We start from the raw sequence: 25,388 nt of genomic DNA on the forward strand, positions 1-25,388 counted from the left end.
ATCGTTTGTCACTAACACACACCTGGTAAATCGTGAGACGTCAATGTTCTGTGAATCAAAAGACCAAAAACAATTCCAGGACGAAGACTGGTCCCCTGGCGCTGTTCAGGCGAAGGGCAGGGTACTAGTTTGTTACAAAATAGAGACATCAGCGGTCCGAGGTTGTCGTACCCAGAGGCGACAGTTTTTGATGGCGCAAATTTCGCCGAATATGCCCCCCCCCCCCCCCCCCCCCCCCCCCAATATGCTGTTGGTAGCGGAAATATGGAACGCCCAGTATAAGAACTGGAAAAATTTCACTTTTTTATCGGTAATAGTGGTGGAATGATAGGGTCTATCCCATTGGCTCTGATATCTGGCCTCTGGATTTTGCATTATTGTATTCTCAAGCGTTGGCGATTTATATTTGCAACACAGCCATCTCTATTCTCATTTGACAGCATGATGCCTATGCCCTTAAAGTATTACAGCAGTCATGGTACGGTAGGTGAATACACTTCAGGGAGAGATTATAGAAAAAGATTTATATAACAAATGACACCATTGACATATTATAAGATACAAGATATAATGGATGCGTTGAATGTGGAAACACATTTACAGTATCAGGTAGTTTATCATTATACATATTGTGTCATATTATGTATGGTCCCAGCCCGAGTTGTTGGTGTTCTTGTGGAAACATCTGTAGGAAATGCATTCATTTGATAAAAGAACGTCACAACTTCTTTATGTTTACAGTGAATACGATAACACGAAGTTAATAATGGAAGCACCTAGCCAACCACAGAATACTGCCTCTGTTACTGAAACACGTGTGATCACCGTCTGTGAGAGTGAATTGCTGGAAACAGGTCGTCTCAAGAAACACTGTGTTGCTGACACGCTGGAAACAGGTGATCTCCGGCAACACAAAGATCGTGGTGGTCCTTCAAAGCGATCACAGTGTGGAAAGTGTGGGGCAACATTTATAAAAACAGGTGCCACGAAAAGGCACATGCTTTGTCACAGTGAAGTCAAGCTTCATCAGTGTGATGAATGTGGGAAAGGATTTACTCAGTTATGCAGCCTGAAGGCACACATGTGGATTCACAGTGAAATCAAGCCTTATCAGTGCACTGTGTGTGAAAAAACTTTTACACTATCAGGTGCCCTGCAGAGACACATGCGAATTCACACTGGAATCAAGCCGTATCAGTGTGTTGAATGTGGGAAAAGATTTACACAGTCAGGTAACCTGCAGTCCCACATGAGGATTCACAGTGGAATGAAGCCGTATCAGTGTGTTGAATGTGGGAAAGGATTTAAACATTCACATCAGCTGCAGTCACATATGAGGATTCACAGTGGAATCAAGCCGTATCAGTGTGTTGAATGTGGGAAAGGATTTACACAATCATGTAACCTGCAGACCCACATGAGGATTCACAGTGGAATCAAGCCTTATCAGTGCATTGTGTGTGAAAAAACATTTACACTATCAGGTGCCCTGCAGAGACACATGCGAATTCACACTGGAATCAAGCCGTATCAGTGTGTTGAATGTGGGAAACGATTTACACATTCAAGTAGCCTGCAGTCACACATGAGGGTTCACAGTGGAATCAAGCCGTATCAGTGTGTTGAATGTGGGAAAGGATTTACACAATCAGGTAACCTGCAGTCACACATGAAGATTCACAGTGGAATCAAGCCGTATCAGTGTGTTGAATGTAGGAAAGGATTTACACAGGCAGGTAGCCTGAAGTCACACATGAGGATTCACAGTGGAATCAAGCCGTATCAGTGTGTTGAATGTGGGAAAGGATTTACACAGGCAGGTAACCTGCAGAGACACATGAGGGTTCACAGTGGAATCAAGCCGTATCGGTATATTGAATTGTCTGGATTGTAATCTCATAAGTGAATGAATGTGCATAACAACTGATAAATGATAAACTAACAGACGTGTTATCGGGTAATCCTTTAATCCATGCATGGGCTACTGACACCTAGAGATTTGTGTATTCCATCTGCTCTACATAACTACAGATATAGTGGGGTCAAGATTAGACTTTCTCCATTTATATACAAATTATTATCATTTGAAAATAAATATCTCCAAGAAGGTGGGTAGCTCAGATGTTTATTCTCATCCATCATCAAGACACATTTTTATTATTCAAAATCTTTCATGGTCAGAACGGGAAAACGTTTTGAAAACGGCAAGCATTTGGGGCCTTTAACCTTTACTAATTAGACGACAATGTCAGTTGTAGAAACCATTTACTAAAATCGAACCAGACCTTCTGGTATTCTGTTTTTCGTGGTTTTATTTTCATATTGACGTTTGTCAATTCTGGATTCTTTGAACTGAAATATATTCTGTGGCGTTGACTTTTTGAATTATCTGATACTGATTCTTTCTGAATAAAATCAACAACATCAACTCCCTTGTTGGTCACACTTCATAATGACACTTGTCGGTTAGAGTAACAGACGTGCATATGATCTTCTGATAGGTAGAATGAGGGGCTACAGACTAGACAACTGTCTGCAAAAACGACACCTTGCCAGTCTGGATTGGTGGGTTGGTAGGTTTGTTGTTTAACACCACACTCAGCAATATTCCAGCGATATGGTCTGTAAATAATCGAGTCTGAACCAGACAATCCAGTCATGGATTGCCAGTCTGGGTGACAGACTTACTTACTTTGTTACCCGGTTTTAGTTCAAGCCTTATCACTGTCACTGTATCAGTGTAATGAATGGACCCGTGAAGATCTGGGGTAGAATAGGTCTTCAGCAACCCATGCTTGCTGTAAAAGGCGATAACCATGGACGCGACAATCATGGACGTAGACAATGATGCCTGAAATAACGTAACCTCAGATGACATACACACAGGTGTATGATTCTACCATCCAGCATGGGTGACAAGGATGTGTGCTTGTGATATAGCATTTATTATCTGTAAATTAGTTGCCGCTTCTGGTTTTTAGTACATGAACTTTACTTTATTCTGTGGCGAAGACGTTTTGAATTTCATGTTACTGATCATTCCTGAATAAAACATTGTTTAAATCAACATGAAAGGACTTTTGAGAAAAAAGAATATTTATTTTCCTAAAAAAACGAAAACTAACAGAGTATCCTATACATGCTCAATCGGAGAGAAATCGTGTGAACCTGTCTTTCGTTATCTTGTTGAAAAAGTCCCCCACGATGATGTGATGTTGCACGATCTCGTCTCCATTTTGGCTTTTGATAGCATATATTGTCTAGCCTGTACCCCATCAATCTACCTGTCTCGTTGGTCCCACTTCAAAATGACACATTGCCAGTCCGAGTAACGGACGTGCATGCGGTCTTCTGATAAGTTTAATGATGTGTTTGATGCAATCATTGAAACGTCCATAGTGAGTGAGTTTGATTTTAAGCCGCTTTAAGCAATATTCGAGAAATATCACGGCGGGGGACACTATAAATGGGCTTCACACATTGTACCCATGTCGGGAATCGAACCCGGGTCTTGGACGTGCGGTCGGGTAGCCTAGTGGTTAAAGCGTTATCTCGTCACGTCGAAGACCCGGGTTCGATTCCCGACATGGATACAATGTGTGAAGCCCATTTCTTGTGTCCCCCGCCGTGATATTGCTGGAATATTGATAAAAGCGGTGTAAAATCAAACTCACCCACTCACTCACTCACTTGAATTTAGTAACGATACATTTCCCCACTCCCAAAAGTTCTTGTTTTTTTTAAAGAATTAATAAGTGGAAGTGGGGTGGGGACTATTTTAAGTTTCTCTCACATTTACCACTAATTTTAATAGGATGCTGGAAATGAATATACACTGCCATCTTGACTGACTGTCGATAGTGTTTTTGATCTCAACAATCACCGGGTGTGTCCATATAGAGAGGATCTCATTTAGGTTTGTGATTTTGGAGGATGCTGGAAATGAATATACACTGCCATCTTGACTGACTGTCGATAGTGTTTTTGATCTCAACAATCACCGGGTGTGTCCATGTAGAGAGGATCTCATTTAGGTTTGTGATTTTGACACTTGCTCTCTAAGCATGCTGAGTATTAGTGCTGAGGAATTCCATAGGTAGTAGTAGTAAAATGTTTATTAAAGTGTCATATAAAGTGAGAGCTGGGAAATTAAGCTACGAAATCAGAAGACTCACAGGAAACAATAACAAACTCCTCGATTCAACAACGAAAGAAAAAGAAAGGATAGGTAGAGAGAGAGGTAATTTAATAATCAAGGTGACGACTGTCGTCTCTTAAACATTTTAAAAAGCATTGCGGCAAGCAATTTTTGTTTAACGTTGGAATTCATTGAGTAAATAAAAAATTCTTCTTTTCGCATATCACATTATAATTGCGGTTGTTTTCTTCAGCTGCACAGTATACATCATGCTGTAAATGTTCATAAAAACTGCATTGTAGTAATAAATGACATTCATCTTCCACCAAATCACAATTGCAATATTTACATAACCTCTCCGATAGTGGTATAGGAGGCTTGGAATATCTGCATGTCTCAACAAACAAAGGAAAAATTTCACATCTAAACTTGGCTAAAATACGGCGGTGGTCTCTATACAAAATATTTTAACATAGAAATCAAGAGAAGGTGTGCACTTATATTTTCTTTAGGTATGTAACTTATTTCCTTTCACATTACCCGTATCATTCCAAAGCGAAGTGTGCCAATTAACTGTGTCATCTTAAAATAAAACCTTTTTGATTTCTGATTTCCAGTAAGTGAGTACAATTATACTGGTTCAAAAGGTTCATAATTTTACCATCCCAAGATGTGGTAAAACATCTAGACCATCGGTGAATAATATTAAGCAGGCGCTCTTGCTGCATAGATTTAAGTCTGAAACATTCTATTTTCTGAGAAACCAAAACTGAGCACCAGCCCATATTCCCTCTACTTGCCAGAACAGGAGCATATTTATTTAAACCAAGAAACATCCTGGCAGCCTTATTTTTCACAACCTCAACTTCTTTAACATTATGTAAGCCCTATATACTGGCACCAAAACACAAAACTGGTTCAACCAGCGATTTATACAACTTCGTAAAAACATCATATGACATTCCACCAGCATAACTATACTTAGTGTGCAGAGCAGATAACACTCTACGAGCAGACTTACAAAGCTCTTTCCCGGTCTTGTTCATGTCTAAATATTCGTTAAAACACAATCCTAGATAACGGTAAGCGCTATCATAAGAAATGTGAGTATTGCCACACGAAAACTGACAACTAACAAGATCTAACAACAGATTTCTTCCGAAAATGGACAATTTGTGTTGTCATCATTAATGCTAAAACGCCATTTTATACACCAAGTAATTACAATATCTAACATATTTTGGGGATATGCTTCCCAATATCATCAGTGTATAACAAAATGGATAACATTTCGTTATCCAATGGTACACCCCATGTGAGATTCGATATCTCCGTGGCTAGATCATTTCTATATATAGAAAATAGAGTTGGTGACAATTTGCAACCTTGCTTAACACCCTTGGAAACATTAAAAGAATCTGTTATATAGTCATTAACGCGTACTGCACATCTCACATCTTGATATAGGGCTTGAACAGCTTTCAATATCTTCCCCTGTTACTCCAACAGATATAAGTTTAAACCATTGACAATTGCGGTCAGCAGTGTCAAATACTTTCTTTAAGTCTATAAAACACACATAGGTTGATAGTCAAGCACATTTCCTATTATTTATCACATTATATAAAGTATACAAATGGTCGATACAGTTTCTGTCAGAACGGAAACCATTTTGTTCCTGAGACAATATAATGTTCTTCTCAAGCCAGTTCCTGATTCTATTTTCAAAACGCCTGCACATATTTTACATGGTATAGACACAAAATTAATACCTCTATACGACAGAGGATCAGTCGGGACACTTTTATCTTTTGGTATGGGGCTAATAAGTCCTTGGTTCCACTGTGTAGGTGACACAGAATAATCAAAGCAGTAACTGACTAATTTATGCAATACTTTTATGCAGTGAGAGTTCTGTAAAACCTCAACTGGAACACCATCCAGATGGACAGCTTTGCCTTTTTTGGTGTTTTAAACCTCTCGTTCGACTTCCTGGTATGGGATGGGCATGTTGAGCTCGAGCGTATCCATCTGCATGTGCTCTGTACCGTTACCTACACGTTCACCCCCCCTTATAATAGTGGTCTTCATCAAACGAGCTGTTATCACTGCCGTTATAAAGCGTGTTGTACGAGTTCCTCCAGTGTTCATAGGTAACATTTTACTATTTCTGTGTTTTTTAGGGGGTTTATTCCTTTCGTTCTAAGTGGGTAGATCAGACTTGGTTAGAATATGTGTATATTTGTGACAGCTTAAAGCTGGTGGCATTTAGTGATGATGAATAGTATTATTGTTTGTCAATTTGTTAATAGAACTGTGATATAAAGTATATGTTGGCTGTTGTTTACATCACTTTTATTCAGTGTGGGGAAATGTCCTATATACCACGAAGTGGTCATAACATTGACACTTGACAATGAGCTATTTGTTTATCAATGTTTATGTTTGATGTTAACTATGTTATGATGAACATCAGGTGAATGAATGCTTGGATGCAGAGAGCATGTATACATGTACACGTAAAAGCAAGAGTAATGGACAAATGGAACACAGAGGGTTAATTATCACTGAATGGTAATCAGCAATGGACAAATAGAAGTCAGTTGCGTGGCACAGACCAATTAAATCGATAAGTGCAAGCATTGTCAGATATGTTCCCTGGCCACGATTTATGGCTTTCCACAAATGAAGAAAAAACATTTTCCACTATCAGGTGAAAGACGATTATGAGGTCGTAAACATCACAAAGAAAAGGGACATTACTCCGCGACGCTTAGAAGTAATCCATTGTGAGTTCACTTGGGGATAATTTGCCGTAGATAGTATATTGTCATAGTGTTTTGTTCATGAAGAACCAAACTGTTCTAACACAAATATCAACATTGAAGTCGTGTTTATTTGGTATTGTCTTACGGAAAACATTAATAATTCATATCCAAATAAAATAAATATAATATTCAAGAGTTCACACATGCATCTTTGCAGTCAATCTTCGGATGTCTCACAAAAAACAACTCACATCAGTTGTAAAAACATGTCGCCAGGCCTAATTTATTAGATGCATGCCTGTTTACGTGACAGTCCTTACCAGATAAATAACACGCCGACCTCTGTTTTCAATAACCATAATCCGCTAGATAACCTATAATGTATTGTTCACCGGGAACTAAAGGTGATAATAAATGGAGTTAATGTCTTTGACAAATAACCGATCAGCGATTGCTGTGCGTCCTTCCACTATATAAGTAGGTGCAGTTCGAGTGCCATGTCACACTGCATCTGAATACATTTTGGAACGCTAGCAACTTGTATATCATCATTCATTGATTTTATCTGAAGGTAAGACATTTTCATGTGTTCTTTCAAGTTGATTTCTCTTTGTATATATTGTATACTTTCAACTACGTGCGTAGGTTTATTGTGAAGTTAATGTATTTTGTACATTCAATGTATTTTGAATATCCTATAACGTTTTATGAGTGTTTTGAACATCAAATTGATGCGCACTGTTCCAACTATATGTGTCACCTAAGTATGTTGTGTAAATCTTCGGTTACCCCGTTACCAAAATATAAGTACAGTCATTCCTAATCAATATTTGGTAACGGTTTGATAAATGAGAAATATAGTAACAACAACGTTTTGTAAGTAAAATATTTTATGTCGTGAACGAGGATTTGACTTAATATGGGCATCGGTAATGCTGGACTTCGTTAACAGTCAACTCTTTTCGTCTAGGAAGTATACATGTATCGTGTTAAATGGAAACCCTCATATACAAGCTCAACATAAAATAGGTCATGGGACATGTATTAATAGAACGACGGTGAGTCGGTTGACTTTATTACCGTCATAATCTAAAATTACGTCCATTATTTCAAACTGACAGTAGCATTGAGAATCACGTGTATTAATTAGGAGACTGGTAAATTTCAACATTTTGTTTTTAAAGAACAAATTCTAGTCTGATTTTGATTTATTATGAACATGTTTATCTTTTTCACTATGAATAGTTGTGTCAGACGAAATCAAGATGCTTTATGATAGTCATCTGTAATAATGTAATTTATGAATATCTATTAATTATCCTCTATTCATTAATCTTTTTTGAAGGCAAAGTTACCGCGATATTACACGAATGCGACATTGGTATGTCGATTAAAATATGTCTCACCCAATTTTCGTTCATAATATGAAAATTAGTCACAATTGACACTTTCGACACAATTTGAAATGACCGTGTTTCCCCTGACATAAATGACGACTTGAATAGATAAACAATGACGGCTGACCGTCTATCTTTATTGGACACGACGCATCTGTTAGGCATCAATCTTATACTCAACAAATATTTCAAAATAAACAAATATATATTTAATGTTGGACATTTGTCCATTATTACCTTGTCATTTCTCAACCTTTCGTGTCAGAAGTATACAATGAAAGATGCGCAAAAGGCTTTTACATGGAATTATCAGGGCAAGCAATTGTTTATATTCTGAACGAGAGTATATCGTGAATCGTTTGTCACTAACACACACCTGGTAAATCGTGAGACGTCAATGTTCTGTGAATCAAAAGACCCAAAACAATTCCAGGACCCAGACTGGTCCCCTGGCGCTGTTCAGGCGAAGGGCAGGGTACTAGTTTGTTACAAAATAGAGACATCAGCGGTCCAAGGTGGTCGTACCCAGAGGCGACAGTTTTTGATGTCGCAAATTTCGCCGAATATGCCCCCGCCCCCCCCCGATATGCTGTTGGTAGCGGAAATATGGAACGCCCAGTATAAGAACTGGAAAAATTTCACTTTTTTATCGGTAATAGTGGTGGAATGATAGGGTCTATCCCATTGGCTCTGATATCTGGCCTCTGGATTTTGCATTATTGTATTCTCAAGCGTTGGCGATTTATATTTGCAACACAGCCATCTCTATTCTCCTTTGACAGCATGATGCCTATGCCCTTAATGTATTACAGCAGTCATGGTACGGTAGGTGAATACACTTCAGGGAGAAATTATAAAAAAGATTAATATAACAAATGACACCATTGACATATTATAAGATACAAGATATAATGGATGTGTTGAATGTGGAAACACATTTACAGTATCAGGTAGTTTATCATTATACATATTGTGTCATATTATGTATGGTCCCAGCCCGAGTTGTCGGTGTTCTTGTGGAAACATCTGTAGGAAATGCATTGATTTGATAAAAGAACGTCACAACTTCTTTATGTTTACAGTGAACACGATAACACGAAGTTAATAATGGAAGCACCTAGCCAACCACAGAATACTGCCTCTGTTACTGAAACACGTGTGATCACCGTCTGTGAGAGTGAATTGCTGGAAACAGGTCGTCTCAAGAAACACTGTGTTGCTGACACGCTGGAAACAGGTGATCTCCGGCAACACAAAGATCGTGGTGGTCGTTCAAAGCGATCACAGTGTGGAAAGTGTGGGGCAACATTTATTAAATCAGGTGCCACGAAAAGGCACATGCTTTGTCACAGTGAAGTCAAGCTTCATCAGTGTGATGAATGTGGGAAAGGATTTACTCAGTTATGCAGCCTGAAGGCACACATGTGGATTCACAGTGAAATCAAGCCTTATCAGTGCACTGTGTGTGAAAAAACATTTACACTATCAGGTGCCCTGCAGAGACACATGCGAATTCACACTGGAATCAAGCCGTATCAGTGTGTTGAATGTGGGAAAAGATTTACACAGTCAGGTAACCTGCAGTCCCACATGAGGATTCACAGTGGAATGAAGCCGTATCAGTGTGTTGAATGTGGGAAAGGATTTAAACATTCACATCAGCTGCAGTCACATATGAGGATTCACAGTGGAATCAAGCCGTATCAGTGTGTTGAATGTGGGAAAGGATTTACACAATCAGGTAACCTGCAGACCCACATGAGGGTTCATAGTGGAATCAAGCCTTATCAGTGCATTGTGTGTGAAAAAACATTTACACTATCAGATGCCCTGCAGAGACACATGCGAATTCACAGTGGAATCAAGCCGTATCAGTGTGTTGAATGTGGGAAACGATTTACACATTCAGGTAGCCTGCAGTCACACATGAGGGTTCACAGTGGAATCAAGCCGTATCAGTGTGTTGAATGTGGGAAAGGATTTACACAATCAGGTAACCTGCAGTCACACATGAAGATTCACAGTGGAATCAAGCCGTATCAGTGTGTTGAATGTGGGAAAGGATTTACACAGGCAGGTAGCCTGAAGTCACACATGAGGATTCACAGTGGAATCAAGCCGTATCAGTGTGTTGAATGTGGGAAAGGATTTACACAGGCAGGTAACCTGCAGAGACACATGAGGGTTCACAGTGGAATCAAGCCGTATCGGTATATTGAATTGTCTGGATTGTAATCTCATAAGTGAATGAATGTGCATAACAACTGATAAATGATAAATCAACAGACGTGTAATCCGGTAATCCTTTAATCCATGCATGGGCTACTGACACCTCGAGATTGGTGTATTCCATCTGCTCTACATAACTACAGATATAGTGGGGTCAAGATTAGACTTTCTCCATTTATATACAAATTATTATCATTTGAAAATAAATATCTCCAAGAAGGTGGGTAGCTCAGATGTTTATGCTCATCCATCATCAAGACACATTATTATTATTCAAAATCTTTCATGGTCAGAACGGGAAAACGTTTTGAAAACGGCAAGCATTTGGGGCCTTTAACCTTTACTAATTAGACGACATTGTCAGTTGTAGAAACCATTTACTAAAATCGAACCAGACCTTCTGGTATTCCGTTTTTCGTGGTTTTATTTTCATATTGACGTTTGTCAATTCTGGATTCTATGAACTGAAATATATTCTGTGGCGTTGACTTTTTGAATTATCTGATACTGATTCTTTCTGAATAAAATCAACAACATCAACTCCCTTGTTGGTCACACTTCATAATGACACTTGTCGGTTAGAGTAACAGACGTGAATATGATCTTCTGATAGGTAGAATGAGGGGCTACAGACTAGACAACTGTCTGCAAAAACGACACCTTGCCAGTCTGGATTGGTGGGTTGGTAGGTTTGTTGTTTAACACCACACTCAGCAATATTCCAGCGATATGGTCTGTAAATAATCGAGTCTGAACCAGACAATCCAGTCATGGATTGCCAGTCTGGGTGACAGACTTACTTACTTTGTTACCCGGTTTTAGTTCAAGCCTTATCACTGTCACTGTATCAGTGTAATGAATGGACCCGTGAAGATCTGGGGTAGAATAGGTCTTCAGCAACCCATGCTTGCTGTAAAAGGCGATAACCATGGACGCGACAATCATGGACGTAGACAATGATGCCTGAAATAACGTAACCTCAGATGACATACACACAGGTGTATGATTCTACCATCCAGCATGGGTGACAAGGATGTGTGCTTGTGATATAGCATTTATTATCTGTAAATTAGTTGCCGCTTCTGGTTTTTAGTACATGAACTTTACTTTATTCTGTGGCGAAGACGTTTTGAATTTCATGTTACTGATCATTCCTGAATAAAACATTGTTTAAATCAACATGAAAGGACTTTTGAGAAAAAAGAATATTTATTTTCCTAAAAAAACGAAAACTAACAGAGTATCCTATACATGGTCAATCGGAGAAAAATCGTGTGAACCTGTCTTTCGTTATCTTGTTGAAAAAGTCCCCCACGATGATGTGATGTTGCACGATCTAGTCTCCATTTTGGCTTTTGATAGCATATATTGTCTAGCCTGTACCCCATCAATCTACCTGTCTCGTTGGTCCCACTTCAAAATGACACATTGCCAGTCCGAGTAACGGACGTGCATGCGGTCTTCTGATAAGTTTAATGATGTGTTTGATGCAATCATTGAAACGTCCATAGTGAGTGAGTTTGATTTTAAGCCGCTTTAAACAATATTCGAGAAATATCACGGCGGGGGACACTATAAATGGGCTTCACACATTGTATCCATGTCGGGAATCGAACCCGGGTCTTGGACGTGCGGTCGGGTAGCCTCGTGGTTAAAGCGTTATCTCGTCACGTCGAAGACCCGGGTTGGATTCCCGACATGGGTACAATGTGTGAAGCCCATTTCTTGTGTCCCCCGCCGTGATATTGCTGGAATATTGATAAAAGCGGTGTAAAATCAAACTCACCCACTCACTCACTCACTCACTTGAATTTAGTAACGATACATTTCCCCACCCCCAACAGTTCTTGTTTTTTTTAAGAATTAATAAGTGGAAGTGGGCTGGGGACTATTTTAAGTTTCTCTCACATTTACCACTAATTTTAATAGGATGCTGGAAATGAATATACACTGCCACACTGACTGTCGATAGTGTTTTTGATCTCAACAATCACCGGGCGTGTCCATGTAGAGAGGATCTCATTTAGGTTTGTGATTTTGACACTTGCTCTCTAAGCATGCTGAGTATTAGTGCTGAGGAATTCCATAGGTAGTAGTAGTAAAATGTTTATTAAAGTGTCATATAATGTGAGAGCTGGGAAATTAAGCTACGAAATCAGAAGACTCACAGGAAACAATAACAAACTCCTCGATTCAACAACGAAAGAAAAAGAAAGGATAGGTAGGGAGAGAGGTAATTTAATAATCAAGGCGACGACTGTCGTCTCTTAAACCTTTTAAAAAGCATTGCGGCAAGCAATTTTTGTTTAACGTTTGAATTTATTGAGTAAATAAAAAATTCTTCTTTTCACATATCACATTATAATTGCGGTTGTTTCTTCAGCTGCAAAGTATAAATCATGCCGTAAATCTTCATAAAAACTGCATTGTAGTAATAAATGACATTCATCTTCCACCAAATCACAATTGCAATATTTATAATAACCTCTCCGATAGTGGTATAGGAGGCTTGGAATATCTGCATGTCTCAACAAACAAAGGAAAAATTTCACATCTAAACTTGGCTAAAATACGGCGGTGGTCTCTATACAAAATATTTTAACATAGAAATCAAGAGAAGGTGTACACTTATATTTCTGTAGGTATGTAACATTTTTCCATTCACATTACCCGTATCATTCCAAAGCGAAGTGTGCCATTAACTGCGTCATCTTGAAATAAAAGGTTTTTAATATACCTAACACAGCGTTTAACACCCCATCTGATTTCCAGTAAGTGAGTACAATTATACTGGTTCAAAAGGTTCATAATTTTACTATACGAAGATGTGGTAAAACATCTAGACCATCGGTGAATAATATTAAGCAGGCGCTCTTGCTGCATAGATTTAAGTCTGAAACATTCTATTTTCTGAGTAACCAAAACTGAGCACCAGCCCATATTCCCTCTGCTTGCCAGAACAGGAGCATATTTATTTAAACCAAGAAACATCCTGGCAGCCTTATTTTTCACAACCTCAACTTCTTTAACACTATGTAAGCCCTATATACTGGCACCAAAACACAAAACTGGTTCAATCAGCGATTTATACAACTTCGTAAAAACATCGTATGACATTCCACCAGCATTACTATACTAAGTGTACAGAGCAGATAACACTCTACGAGCTGACTTACAAAGCTCTTTCCCGGTCTTGTGCATGTCTAAATATTCGTTTAAACACAATCCTAGATAACGGTAAGCGCTATCATAAGAAATGTGAGTATTGCCACACGAAAACTGATAACTAACAAGATCTAACAACAGATTTCTTCCGAAAATGGACAATTTCTGTTGTCATCATTAATGCTAAAACGCCATTTTATACACCAAGTAGTTACAATATCTAACATATTTTGGAGATATGCTTCCCAATATCATCAGTGTATAACAAAATGGATAACATTTCGTTATCCAATGGTACACCCCATGTGAGATTCGTTATGTCCGTGGCTAGATCATTTCTATATATAGAAAATAGAGTTGGTGACAGTTTGCAACCTTGCTTAACACCCTTGGAAACATTAAAAGAATCTGTTATATAGTCATTAACGCGTACTGCACATCTCACATCTTGATATAGGGCTTGAACAGCTTTCAATATCTTCCCTTGTACTCCAACAGACATAAGTTTAAACCATTTACAATTGCGGTCAGCAGTGTCAAATACTTTCTTTAAGTCTATAAAACACACATAGGTTGATAGTCAAGCAAATTTCCTATTATGTATCACATTATATAAAGTATACAAATGGTCGATACAGTTTCTGTCAGAACGGAAACCATTTTGTTCCTGAGACAATATAATGTTCTTCTCAAGCCAGTTCCTGATTCTATTTTCAAAACGCCTGCATATATTTTACATATATATACACAAAATTAATACCTCTATACGACAGAGGATCAGTCGGGACACTTTTATCTTTTGGTATGGGGCTAATAAGTCCTTGGTTCCACTGTGTAGGTGACACATAATAATCAAAGCAGTAACTGACTAATTTATGCAATACTTTTATGCAGTGAGAGTTCTGTAAAACCTCAACTGGAACACCATCCAGATGGACAGCTTTGCCTTTTTTGGTGTGTTAAACCTCTCGTTCGACTTCCTGGTATGGGATGGGCATGTTGAGCTCGAGCGTATCCATCTGCACGTGCCCTGTACCGTTACCTACACGTTCACACACTTTATAATAGTGGTCTTCATCAAACGAGCTGTTATCACTGCCGTTATAAAGCGTGTTGTAAGAGTCCCTCCAGTGTTCATAGGTAACGTTTTACTATTTCTGTGTTTTTTAGGGGGTTTATTCCTTTCGTTCTAAGTGGGTAGATCAGACTTGGTTAGAATATGTGTATATTTGTGACAGCTTAAAGCTGGTGGCATTTAGTGATGATGAATAGTATTATTGTTTGTCAATTTGTTAATAGAACTGTGATATAAAGTATATGTTGGCTGTTGTTTACATCACTTTTATTCAGTGTGGGGAAATGTCCTATATACCACGAAGTGGTCATAACATTGACACTTGACAATGAGCTATTTGTTTATCAATGTTTATGTTTGATGTTAACTATGTTATGATGAACATCAGGTGAATGAATGCTTGGATGCAGAGAGCATGTATACATGTACACGTAAAAGCAAGAGTAATGGACAAATGGAACACAGAGGGTTAATTATCACTGAATGGTAATCAGCAATGGACAAATAGAAGTCAGTTGCGTGGCACAGACCAATTAAATCGATAAGTGCAAGCATTATCAGATATGTTCCCTGGCCACGATTTATGGCTTTCCACAAATGAAGAAAAAACATTTTCCACTATCAGGTGAAAAGACGATTATGAGGTAGTAAACATCACAAAGAAAAGGGACATTACTCCGCAACGCTTAGAAGTAATCCATTGTGAGTTCACTTGGGGAGAATTTGCCGTGGATAGTATATTGTCATAATGTTTTGTTCATGAAGAACCAAACTGTTCTAACACAAATATCAACATTGAAGTCGTGTTTATTTGGTATTGTCTTACGGAAAATATTAATAATTCATACCCAAATAAAATAATTATAATATTCAAGAGTTCACACATGCATCTTTGCAGTCAATCTTCGGATGTCTCACAAAAAACAACTCACATCAGTTGTAAAAACATGTCGCCAGGCCTAATTTAGTAGATGCATGCCTGTTTACGTGACAGTCCTTACCAGATAAACAACACGCCGACCAATAACGATAATCCCCCCTCAAAGTGCCAGCCTCTGTTTTCAATAACCATAATCCGCTAGATAACCTGTATTGCATTGTTCACCGGGAACTAAAGGTGATAATAAATGGAATTAATGTCTTTGAAAAATAACCGATCAGCGATTGCTGTGCGTCCTTCCACTATATAAGTAGGTGCAGTTCGAGTGCCAAAGTCCCGTGTGCGAAATACGCATCAGTCGGAAAGCGCACGTTAAATCTCCAAAGTAAGTAAGTAAGTAAGAGTGCCAAGTCACACTGCATCTGAATGCATTTTGGAACGCTAGCAACTCGTAGATCATCATTCATTGATTTTATCTGAAGGTAAGACATTTTCATGTGTTCTTTCAAGTTGATTTCTCTTTGTGTATATTGTATACTTTCAACTACGTGCGTAGGTTTATTGTGAAGTTAATGTATTTTGTACATTCAATGTATTTTGAATATCCTATAACGTTTTATGAGTGTTTTGAACATCAAATTGATCAAATTGAACTGTTCCAACTATATGTGTCACCTAAGTATGTTGTGTAAATCTTCGGTTACCCCGTTACCAAAATATAAGTACAGTCATTCCTAATCAATATTTGGTAACGGTTTGATAAATGAGAAATATAGTAACAACAACGTTTTGTAAGTAAAATATTTTATGTCGTGAACGAGGATTTCACTTAATATGGGCATCGGTAATGCTGGACTTCGTTAACAGTCAACTCTTTTCGTCTAGGAAGTATACATGTATCGTGTTAAATGGAAACCCTCATATACAAGCTCAACATAAAATAGGTCATGGGACATGTATTAATAGAACGACGGTGAGTCGGTTGACTTTATTACCGTCATAATCTAAAATTACGTCCATCATTTCAAACTGACAGTAGCATTGAGAATCACATGTATTAATTAGGAGACTGGTAAATTTCAACATTTTGTTTGTAAAGAACAAATTCTAGTCTGATTTTGATTTATTATGAACATGTTTATGTTTTTCACTTTGAATAGTTGTGTCAGACGAAATCAAGATGCTTTATGATAGTCATCTGTAATAATGTAATTTATGAATATCTATATACTCTATTCATTAATCTTTTTTGAAGGAAAAGTTACCGCGATATTACACTAATGCGACATTGGTATGTCGATTAAAATATGTCTCACCCAATTTTCGTTCATAATATGAAAATTAGTCACCATTGACACTTTCGACACAATTTGAAATGACCGTGTTTCCCCTGACATAAATGACAACTTGAATAGATAAACAATGAAGGCTGACCGTCTATCTTTATTGGACACGACGCATCTGTTAGGCATCAATCATATACTCAAACAAATATTTCAAAATAAACAAATATAAATTTAATGTTGGACATTTGTCCATTATTACCTTGTCATTTCTCAACCTTTCGTGTCAGAAGTATACAATGGAAGATGCGCAAAAGGCTTTTACATGGAATTATCAGGGCAAGCAATTGTTTATATTCTGAACGAGAGTATATCGTGAATCGTTTGTCACTAACACACACCTGGTAAATCATGAGACGTCAATGTTCTATGAATCAAAAGACCCAAAACAATTCCAGGACCCAGACTGGTCCCCTGGCGCTGTTCAGGCGAAGGGCAGGGTACTAGTTTGTTACAAAATAGAGACATCAGCGGTCCAAGGTGGTCGTACCCAGAGGCGACAGTTTTTCAGTTTTTGATGTCGCAAATTTCGCCGATTATGCACCCCCCCCCCCCCCCCCCCCCGATATGCTGTGGGTAGCGGAAATATGGAACGCCAAGTATAAGAACTGGAAAAATTTCACTTTTTTTATCAGTAATAGTGGTGGCATGATAGGGTCTATCCCATTGGCTCTGATATCTGGCCTCTGGATTTTGCATTATTGTATTCTCAAGCGTTTGCGATTTATATTTGCAACACAGCCATCTCTATTCTCCTTTGACAGCATGATGCCTGTGCCCTTAAAGTATTACAGCAGTCATGGTACGGTAGGTGAATACACTTCCGGGAGAGATTATAGAAAAAAGATTCATATAACAAATGACACCATTGACATATTATAAGATACAAGATATAATGGATGTGTTGAATGTGGAAACACATTTACAGTATCAGGTAGTTTATCATTATACATATTGTGTCATATTGTGTATGGTCCCAGCCTGAGTTGTCGGTGTTCTTGTGGAAACATCTGTAGGAAATGCATTCATTTGATAAAAGAACGTCACAACTTCTTTATGTTTACAGTGAACACGATAACACGAAGTTAATAATGGAAGCACCTAGCCAACCACAGAATACTGCCTCTGTCACTGAAACACGTGTGATCACCGTCTGTGAGAGTGAATTGCTGGAAACAGGTCGTCTCAAGAAACACTGTGTTGCTGACACGCTGGAAACAGGTGATCTCAAGCAACACAAAGATCGTGGTGGTCCTTCAAAGCGATCACAGTGTGGAAAGTGTGGGGCAACATTTATTAAATCAGGTGCCACGAAAAGGCACATGCTTTGTCACAGTGAAGTCAAGCTTCATCAGTGTGATGAATGTGGGAAAGGATTTACTCAATCATGCAGCCTGAAGGCACACATGTGGATTCACAGTGTAATCAAGCCTTATCAGTGCACTGTTTGTGAAAAAACATTTACACTATCAGATGCCCTGCAGAGATACATGCGAATTCACACTGGAATCAAGCCGTATCAGTGTGTTGAATGTGGGAAAGGATTTAAACATTCACATCAGCTGCAGTCACATATGAGGATTCACAGTGGAATCAAGCCGTATCAGTGTGTTGAATGTGGGAAAGGATTTACACAATCATGTAACCTGCAGACCCACATGAGGGTTCACAGTGGAATCAAGCCTTATCATTGCATTGTGTGTGAAAAAACATTTACACTATCAGATGCCCTGCAGAGACACATGCGAATTCACACTGGAATCAAGCCGTATCAGTGTGTTGAATGTGGGAAACGATTTACACATTCAAGTAGCCTGCAGTCACACATGAGGGTTCACAGTGGAATCAAGCCGTATCAGTGTGTTGAATGTGGGAAAGAATTTACAGAATCTGGTAACCTGCAGTCACACATGAGGATTCACAGTGGAATCAAGCCGTATGAGTGTGTTGAATGTGGGAAACGATTTACACAGGCAGGTAGCCTGAAGTCACACATGAGGATTCACAGTGGAATCAAGCCGTATCAGTGTGTTGAATGTGGGAAAGGATTTAAAGATTCACATCAGCTGCAGTCACACATGAGGATTCACAGTGGAATCAAGCCTTATCATTGCATTGTGTGTGAAAAAACATTTACACTATCAGATGCCCTGCAGAGACACATGCGAATTCACACTGGAATCAAGCCGTATCAGTGTGTTGAATGTGGGAAACGATTTACACATTCAAGTAGCCTGCAGTCACACATGAGGGTTCACAGTGGAATCAAGCCGTATCAGTGTGTTGAATGTGGGAAAGAATTTACAGAATCTGGTAACCTGCAGTCACACATGAGGATTCACAGTGGAATCAAGCCGTATGAGTGTGTTGAATGTGGGAAACGATTTACACAGGCAGGTAGCCTGAAGTCACACATGAGGATTCACAGTGGAATCAAGCCGTATCAGTGTGTTGAATGTGGGAAAGGATTTAAAGATTCACATCAGCTGCAGTCACACATGAGGATTCACAGTGGAATCAAGCCTTATCATTGCATTGTGTGTGAAAAAACATTTACACTATCAGATGCCCTGCAGAGACACATGCGAATTCACACTGGAATCAAGCCGTATCAGTGTGTTGAATGTGGGAAACGATTTACACATTCAAGTAGCCTGCAGTCACACATGAGGGTTCACAGTGGAATCAAGCCGTATCAGTGTGTTGAATGTGGGAAACGATTTACACATTTAAGTAGCCTGCAGTCACACACGAGGGTTCACAGTGGAATCAAGCCGTATCAGTGTGTTGAATGTGGAAAAGAATTTACAGAATCTGGTAACCTGCATTCACACATGAAGATTCACAGTGGAATCAAGCCATATCAGTGTGTTGAATGTGGGAAACGATTTACACAGGCAGGTAGCCTGAAGTCACACATGAGGATTCACAGTGGAATCAAGCCATATCAGTGTGTTGAATGTGGGAAACGCTTTACACAGGCAGGTAACCTGCAGAGACACATGAGGGTTCACAGTGGAATCAAGCCGTATCGGTATATTGAACTTTCTGGATTGTAATCTCATAAGTGAATGAGTGTGCATAACAACTGATAAATGATAAATCAACAGACGTGTTATCGGGTAAACGTTAATCCATGCATGGGCTACTGACACCTAAAGATTGGTGTATTCCATCTGCTCTACATAACTACAGATATAGTGGGGTCAAGATTAGACTTTCTCCATTTATATACAAATTATTATCATTTGAAAATAAATATCTTCAAGAAGGTGGGTAGCTCAGATGTTTATGCTCATCCATCATCAAGACACATTATTATTATTCAAAATCTTCATGGTCACAACATCGGAAAACGTTTTGAAAACGGCAAGCATTTGGGGCCTTTAACCTTTACTAATTAGACGACATTGTCAGTTGTAGAAACCATTTACTAAAATCGAACCAGACCTTCTGGTATTCCGTTTTTCGTGGTTTTATTTTCATATTGACGTTTGTCAATTTCTTTGTCAATTCAGGAGATTTAAATTTTACATTTGTGAGCCTTTTGTGATAAAGGCTATATTCAAGCCTGCGTGGGTACACTCTTAAGGTGTTTAACATATATGATATGCAATTTAATTACCTGATTCTGAGGGCCAATTCTGGATTCTATGAACTGAAATATATTCTGTGGCGTAGACTTTTTGAATTATCTGTTACTGATTCTTTCTGAATAAAATCAACAACATCAACTCCCTTGTTGGTCACACTTTATAATGACACTTGTCGGTTAGAGTAACAGACGTGAATATGATCTTCTGATAGGTAGAATGATGGGCTACAGACTAGACACCTGTCTGCAAAAACGACACCTTGCCAGTCTGGATTGGTGGGTTGGTTGGTTTGTTGTTTAACACCACACTCAGCAATATTCCAGCGATATGGTCTGTAAATAATCGAGTCTGAACTAGACAATCCAGTCATGGATTGCCAGCCTGGGTGACAGACTTACTTACTTTGTTACCCGGTTTTAGTTAAAGCCTTATCACTGTCACTGTGGAATTAAGCCTTATCAGTGTAATGAATGGACCCGTGAAGATCTGGGGTAGAATAGGTCTTCGGCAACCCGTGCTTGCTGTAAAAGGCGATAATCATGGATGTGACAATCATGGACGTAGACATGACGTAGACGTAGACGTAACCTCAGATGACGTACACACAGGTGTATGATTCTACCATCCAGCATGGGTGACAAGGATGTGTGATTGTGATATAGCATTTTTTATATGTAAATTAGTTGCCGCTTCTGGTTTTTAGTACATGAACTTTACTTTATTCTGTGGCGAAGGCGTTTTGAATTTCATGTTACTGATCATTCCTGAATAAAACATTGTTTAAATCAATATGAAAGGACTTTTGAGAAAAAAGAATATTTATTTTCCTAAAAAAACGAAAACTAACAGAGTTAGTTGGTTGGATTCCGTCGTGGCACACGGCGATCCAAAACATCCTATACATGCTCAATCGGAGAGAAATCGTGTGAACCTGTCTTTCGTTATCCTGTTGAAAACGTCCCCCACGATGATGTGATGTTGCACGACCTCGTCTCCATGTGGGCTTTTGATAGCATATATTGTCTAGCCTGTAGCCCATTAATCTACCTGTCTCGTTGGTCCCACTTCAAAATGACACATTGCCAGTCCGAGTAACGGACGTGCATGCGGTCTTCTGATAAGTTTAATGATGTGTTTGATGCAATCATTGAAACGTCCATAGTGAGTGAGTTTGATTTTAAGCCGCTTTAAGCAATATTCGAGAAATATCACGGCGGGGGACACTATAAATGGGCTTCACACATTGTACCCATGTCGGGAATCGAACCCGGGTCTTGGACGTGATGAGCGAACACTTTAAACCACAAGGCATGCTGTTGATAGCGGATAGCCTCGTGGTTAAAGCGTTATCTCGTCACGTCGAAGACCCGGGTTCGATTCCATACATGGATACAATGCGTGAAGCCCATTTCTTGTGTCCCCCGCCGTGATATTGCTGGGATATTGATAAAAGCGGTGTAAAATCAAACTCACCCACTCACTCACTCACTTGATTTTAGTAACGGTACATTTCCCCACCCCCAACAGTTCTTGTTTTTTTTAATAATTAATAAGTGGAAGTGGGGTGGGGACTCTCACATTTACCACTAATTTTAATAGGATGCTGGAAATGAATATACACTGCCATCTTTACTGACTGTAGATGGTATTTGTGATCTCAACAATCACCGGGTGTGTCCATGTAGAGAGGATCTCATTTAGGTTTGTGATTTTGACACATGCTCTCTAAGCATGCTGAGTATTAGTGCTGAGGAATTCCAATAGTAGTAGTAAAATGTTTATTAAAGTGTCATATAATGTGAGAGCTGGGAAATTAAGCTACGAAATCAGAAGACTCACAGGAAACAATAACAAACTCCTCGATTCAACAACGAAAGAAAAAGAAAGGATAGGTAGGGAGAGAGGTAATTTAATAATCATGGCGACGACTGTCGTCTCTTAAACATTTTAAAAAGCATTGCGGTAAGCAATTTTTGTTAAACATTTGAATTCATTAAGTAAATAATTTTTTCTTCTTCTCATATCACATTATAATTGCGGTTGTTTTCTTCAGCTGCACAATATAAATCATACCGTAAATCTTCATAAAAACTGCATTGTATACGTAGTAATAAATGACATTCATCTTCCACCAAATCACAATTGCAATATTTGCATAACCTCTCCGATAGTGGTAGAGAAGGCTTGGAATATCTGCATGTCTCAACAAACAAATGAAACATTTCACATCTAAACTTGGCTAAAATACGGCGGTGGTCTTCATGCAAAATATTTTAACATAAAAATCAACAGAAGGTGTACACTTATATTTTCTGTAGGTATGTCACTTATTTCCATTCACATTACCCGTATCATTCCAAAGCGAAGTGTACCAATTAACTGCATCATCTTGAAATAAAAGGTTTTTAATATACCTAACACAGCGTTTAACACCCCATCTGATTTCCACTAAGTGAGTACCATTATACTGGTTCAAAAGGTTCATAATTTTAAAATCCCATGATGTGGTAAAATATCTAGACCATCGGTGAATAATATTAAGCAGGCGCTCTTGCTGCATAGATTTAAGTCTGAAACATTCTATTTTCTGAGTAACCAAAACTGAGCACAAGCCCATATCCCCTCTACTTGCCAGAACAGGAGCATATTTATTTAAACCAAGAAACATCCTGGCAGCCTTATTTTTCACAACCTCAACTTCTTTAACACTATGTAAGCCCTACATACTGGCACCAAAACACAAAACTGGTTCAACCAGCGATTTATACAACTTCGTAAAAACATCATATGACATTCCACCAGCATTATTATACTAAGTGTACAGAGCAGATAACACTCTACGAGCAGACTTACAAAGCTCTTTCCCGGTCTTGTGCATGTCTAAATATTCGTTTAAACACAATCCTAGATAACGGTAAGCGCCATCATAAGAAATGTGAGTATTGCCACACGAAAACTGATAACTAACAAGATCTAACAACAGATTTCTTCCGAAAATGGACAATTTGTGTTGTCATCATTAATGCTAAAACGCCATTTTCAACACGAAGTAATTACAATATCTAACATATTTCGGAGATATGCTTCCCAATATCATCAGTGTATAACAAAATGGATAACATTTCGTTATCCAATGGTACACCCCATTTGAGATTTGTTATCTCCGTGTCTAGATCATTTCTATATATAGAAAATAGAGTTGGTTACAATTTGCAACCTTGCTTAACACCCTTGGAAACATTAAAAGAATCTGTTAAATAGTCATTAACGCGTACTGCACATCTCACATCTTGATATAGGGCTTGAACAGCTTTCAATATCTTCCCTTGTACTCCAACAGACATAAGTTTAAACCATTGACAATTGCGGTCAGCAGTGTCAAATACTTTCTTTAAGCCTATAAAACACACATAGGTTCATAGTCAAGCAGATTTCCTATTATTTATCACATTATATGAAGTATACAAATGGTCGATACAGTTTTTGTCAGAACGGAAACCATTTTGTTCCTGAGACAATATAATGTTCTTCTCAAGCCAGTTCCTGATTCTATTTTCAAAACGCCTGCATATATTTTACATGGCATAGAAACGAAATTAATACCTCTATACGACAGAGGATCAGTCGGGACACTTTTATCTTTTGGTATGGGGCTAATAAGTCCTTGGTTCCACTGTGTTGGTGACACAGAATAATCAAAGCAGTAACTGACTAATTTATGCAATAATTTTATGCAGTGAGAGTTCTGTAAAACTTCAACTGGAACACCATCCAGATGGACAGCTTTGCCTTTTTTAGTGTGTTATGAGATGGGCATGTTGAGCTCGAGCGTATCCATCTGCACGTGCTCTGTACCGTTACCTACACGTCCACACACTTTATAATAGTGGTCTTCATCAAACGATCTGTTATTACTGCCGTTATAAAGCGTGTTGTACGAGTCCCTCCAGTGTTCCTAGTTTACATTTTACTATTTCTGTGTTTTTTAGGGGGTTTATTCCTTTCGTTCTAAGTGGGTAGATCAGACTTGGTTAGAATACGTGTATATTTGTGACAGCTTAAAGCTGGTGGCATTTAGTGATGGTGAATAGTATTATTGTTTGTCAATTTGTTAATAGAACTGTGATATAAAGTATATGTTGGCTGTTGTTTACATCACTTTTACTCAGTGTGGGGAAATGTCCTATATACCACGAAGTGGTCATAACATTGACACTTGACAATGAGCTATTTGTTTATCAATGTTTTATGTTTGATGTTAACTATGTTATGATGAACATCAGGTGAATGAATGATTGGATGCAGAGAGCATGTATACATGTACACGTAAAAGCAAGAGTAATGGACAAATGGAACACAGAGGGTTAATTATCACTGAATTGTAATCAGCAATGGACAAATAGAAGTCAGTTGCGTGGCACAGACCAATTAAATCGATAAGTGCAAGCATTATCAGATATGTTCCCTGGCCACGATTTATGGCTTTCCACAAATGAAGAAAAAACATTTTCCACTATCAGGTGAAAAGACGATTATGAGGTAGTAAACATCACAAAGAAAAGGGACATTACTCCGCGACGCTTAGAAGTAATCCATTGTGACTGAGTTCACTTGGGGAGAATTTGCCGTGGATAGTATATTGTCATAGTGTTTTGTTCATGAAGAACCAAACTGTTCTAACACAAATATCAACATTGAAGTCGTGTTTATTTGGTATTGTCTTACGGAAAATATTAATAATTCATATCCAAATAAAATAAATATAATATTTAAGAGTTCACACATGCATCTTTGCAG

The 25,388-nt window shown here is 38.5% G+C and overlaps 2 protein-coding genes across 2 annotated transcripts; both read left to right on the forward strand.

The window, feature by feature from the left end:
- The first annotated feature begins 753 nt into the window (after positions 1-753).
- Positions 754-10,818, forward strand: LOC125382944 (zinc finger protein 850-like). Its single transcript, XM_048401315.1, has 2 exons — positions 754-1,890; positions 9,386-10,818. The coding sequence occupies exons 1-2, from the start codon at positions 767-769 to the stop codon at positions 10,536-10,538; spliced, it is 2,277 nt and encodes a 758-aa protein (XP_048257272.1). The 5' UTR covers positions 754-766; the 3' UTR covers positions 10,539-10,818.
- Positions 10,819-18,086: 7,268 nt separating this feature from the next.
- LOC125382945 (gastrula zinc finger protein XlCGF57.1-like) lies at positions 18,087-24,138 on the forward strand. The gene is made up of 2 exons (XM_048401316.1): positions 18,087-19,812; positions 24,128-24,138. The coding sequence occupies exons 1-2, from the start codon at positions 18,087-18,089 to the stop codon at positions 24,136-24,138; spliced, it is 1,737 nt and encodes a 578-aa protein (XP_048257273.1).
- The last annotated feature ends 1,250 nt before the right edge of the window (positions 24,139-25,388 follow it).

This window comes from Haliotis rufescens, unplaced genomic scaffold (genome assembly GCF_023055435.1).
Source record: "Haliotis rufescens isolate VD_foot unplaced genomic scaffold, xgHalRufe1.0.p SCAF_21, whole genome shotgun sequence".
Lineage (NCBI taxonomy): Eukaryota > Metazoa > Mollusca > Gastropoda > Lepetellida > Haliotidae > Haliotis > Haliotis rufescens.

Coding starts and splice junctions, on each gene's coding strand:
- LOC125382945 (XM_048401316.1), top strand. CDS start 18,087: ATGGAAGCACCTAGCCAACCACAGAATACTGCCTCTGTCACTGAAACA.
- LOC125382944 (XM_048401315.1), top strand. CDS start 767: ATGGAAGCACCTAGCCAACCACAGAATACTGCCTCTGTTACTGAAACA. Junction 1,891..9,385: donor TATATTGAATTGTCTGGATT/GTAATCTCATAA, acceptor TTATGTTTACAG/TGAACACGATAACACGAAGT.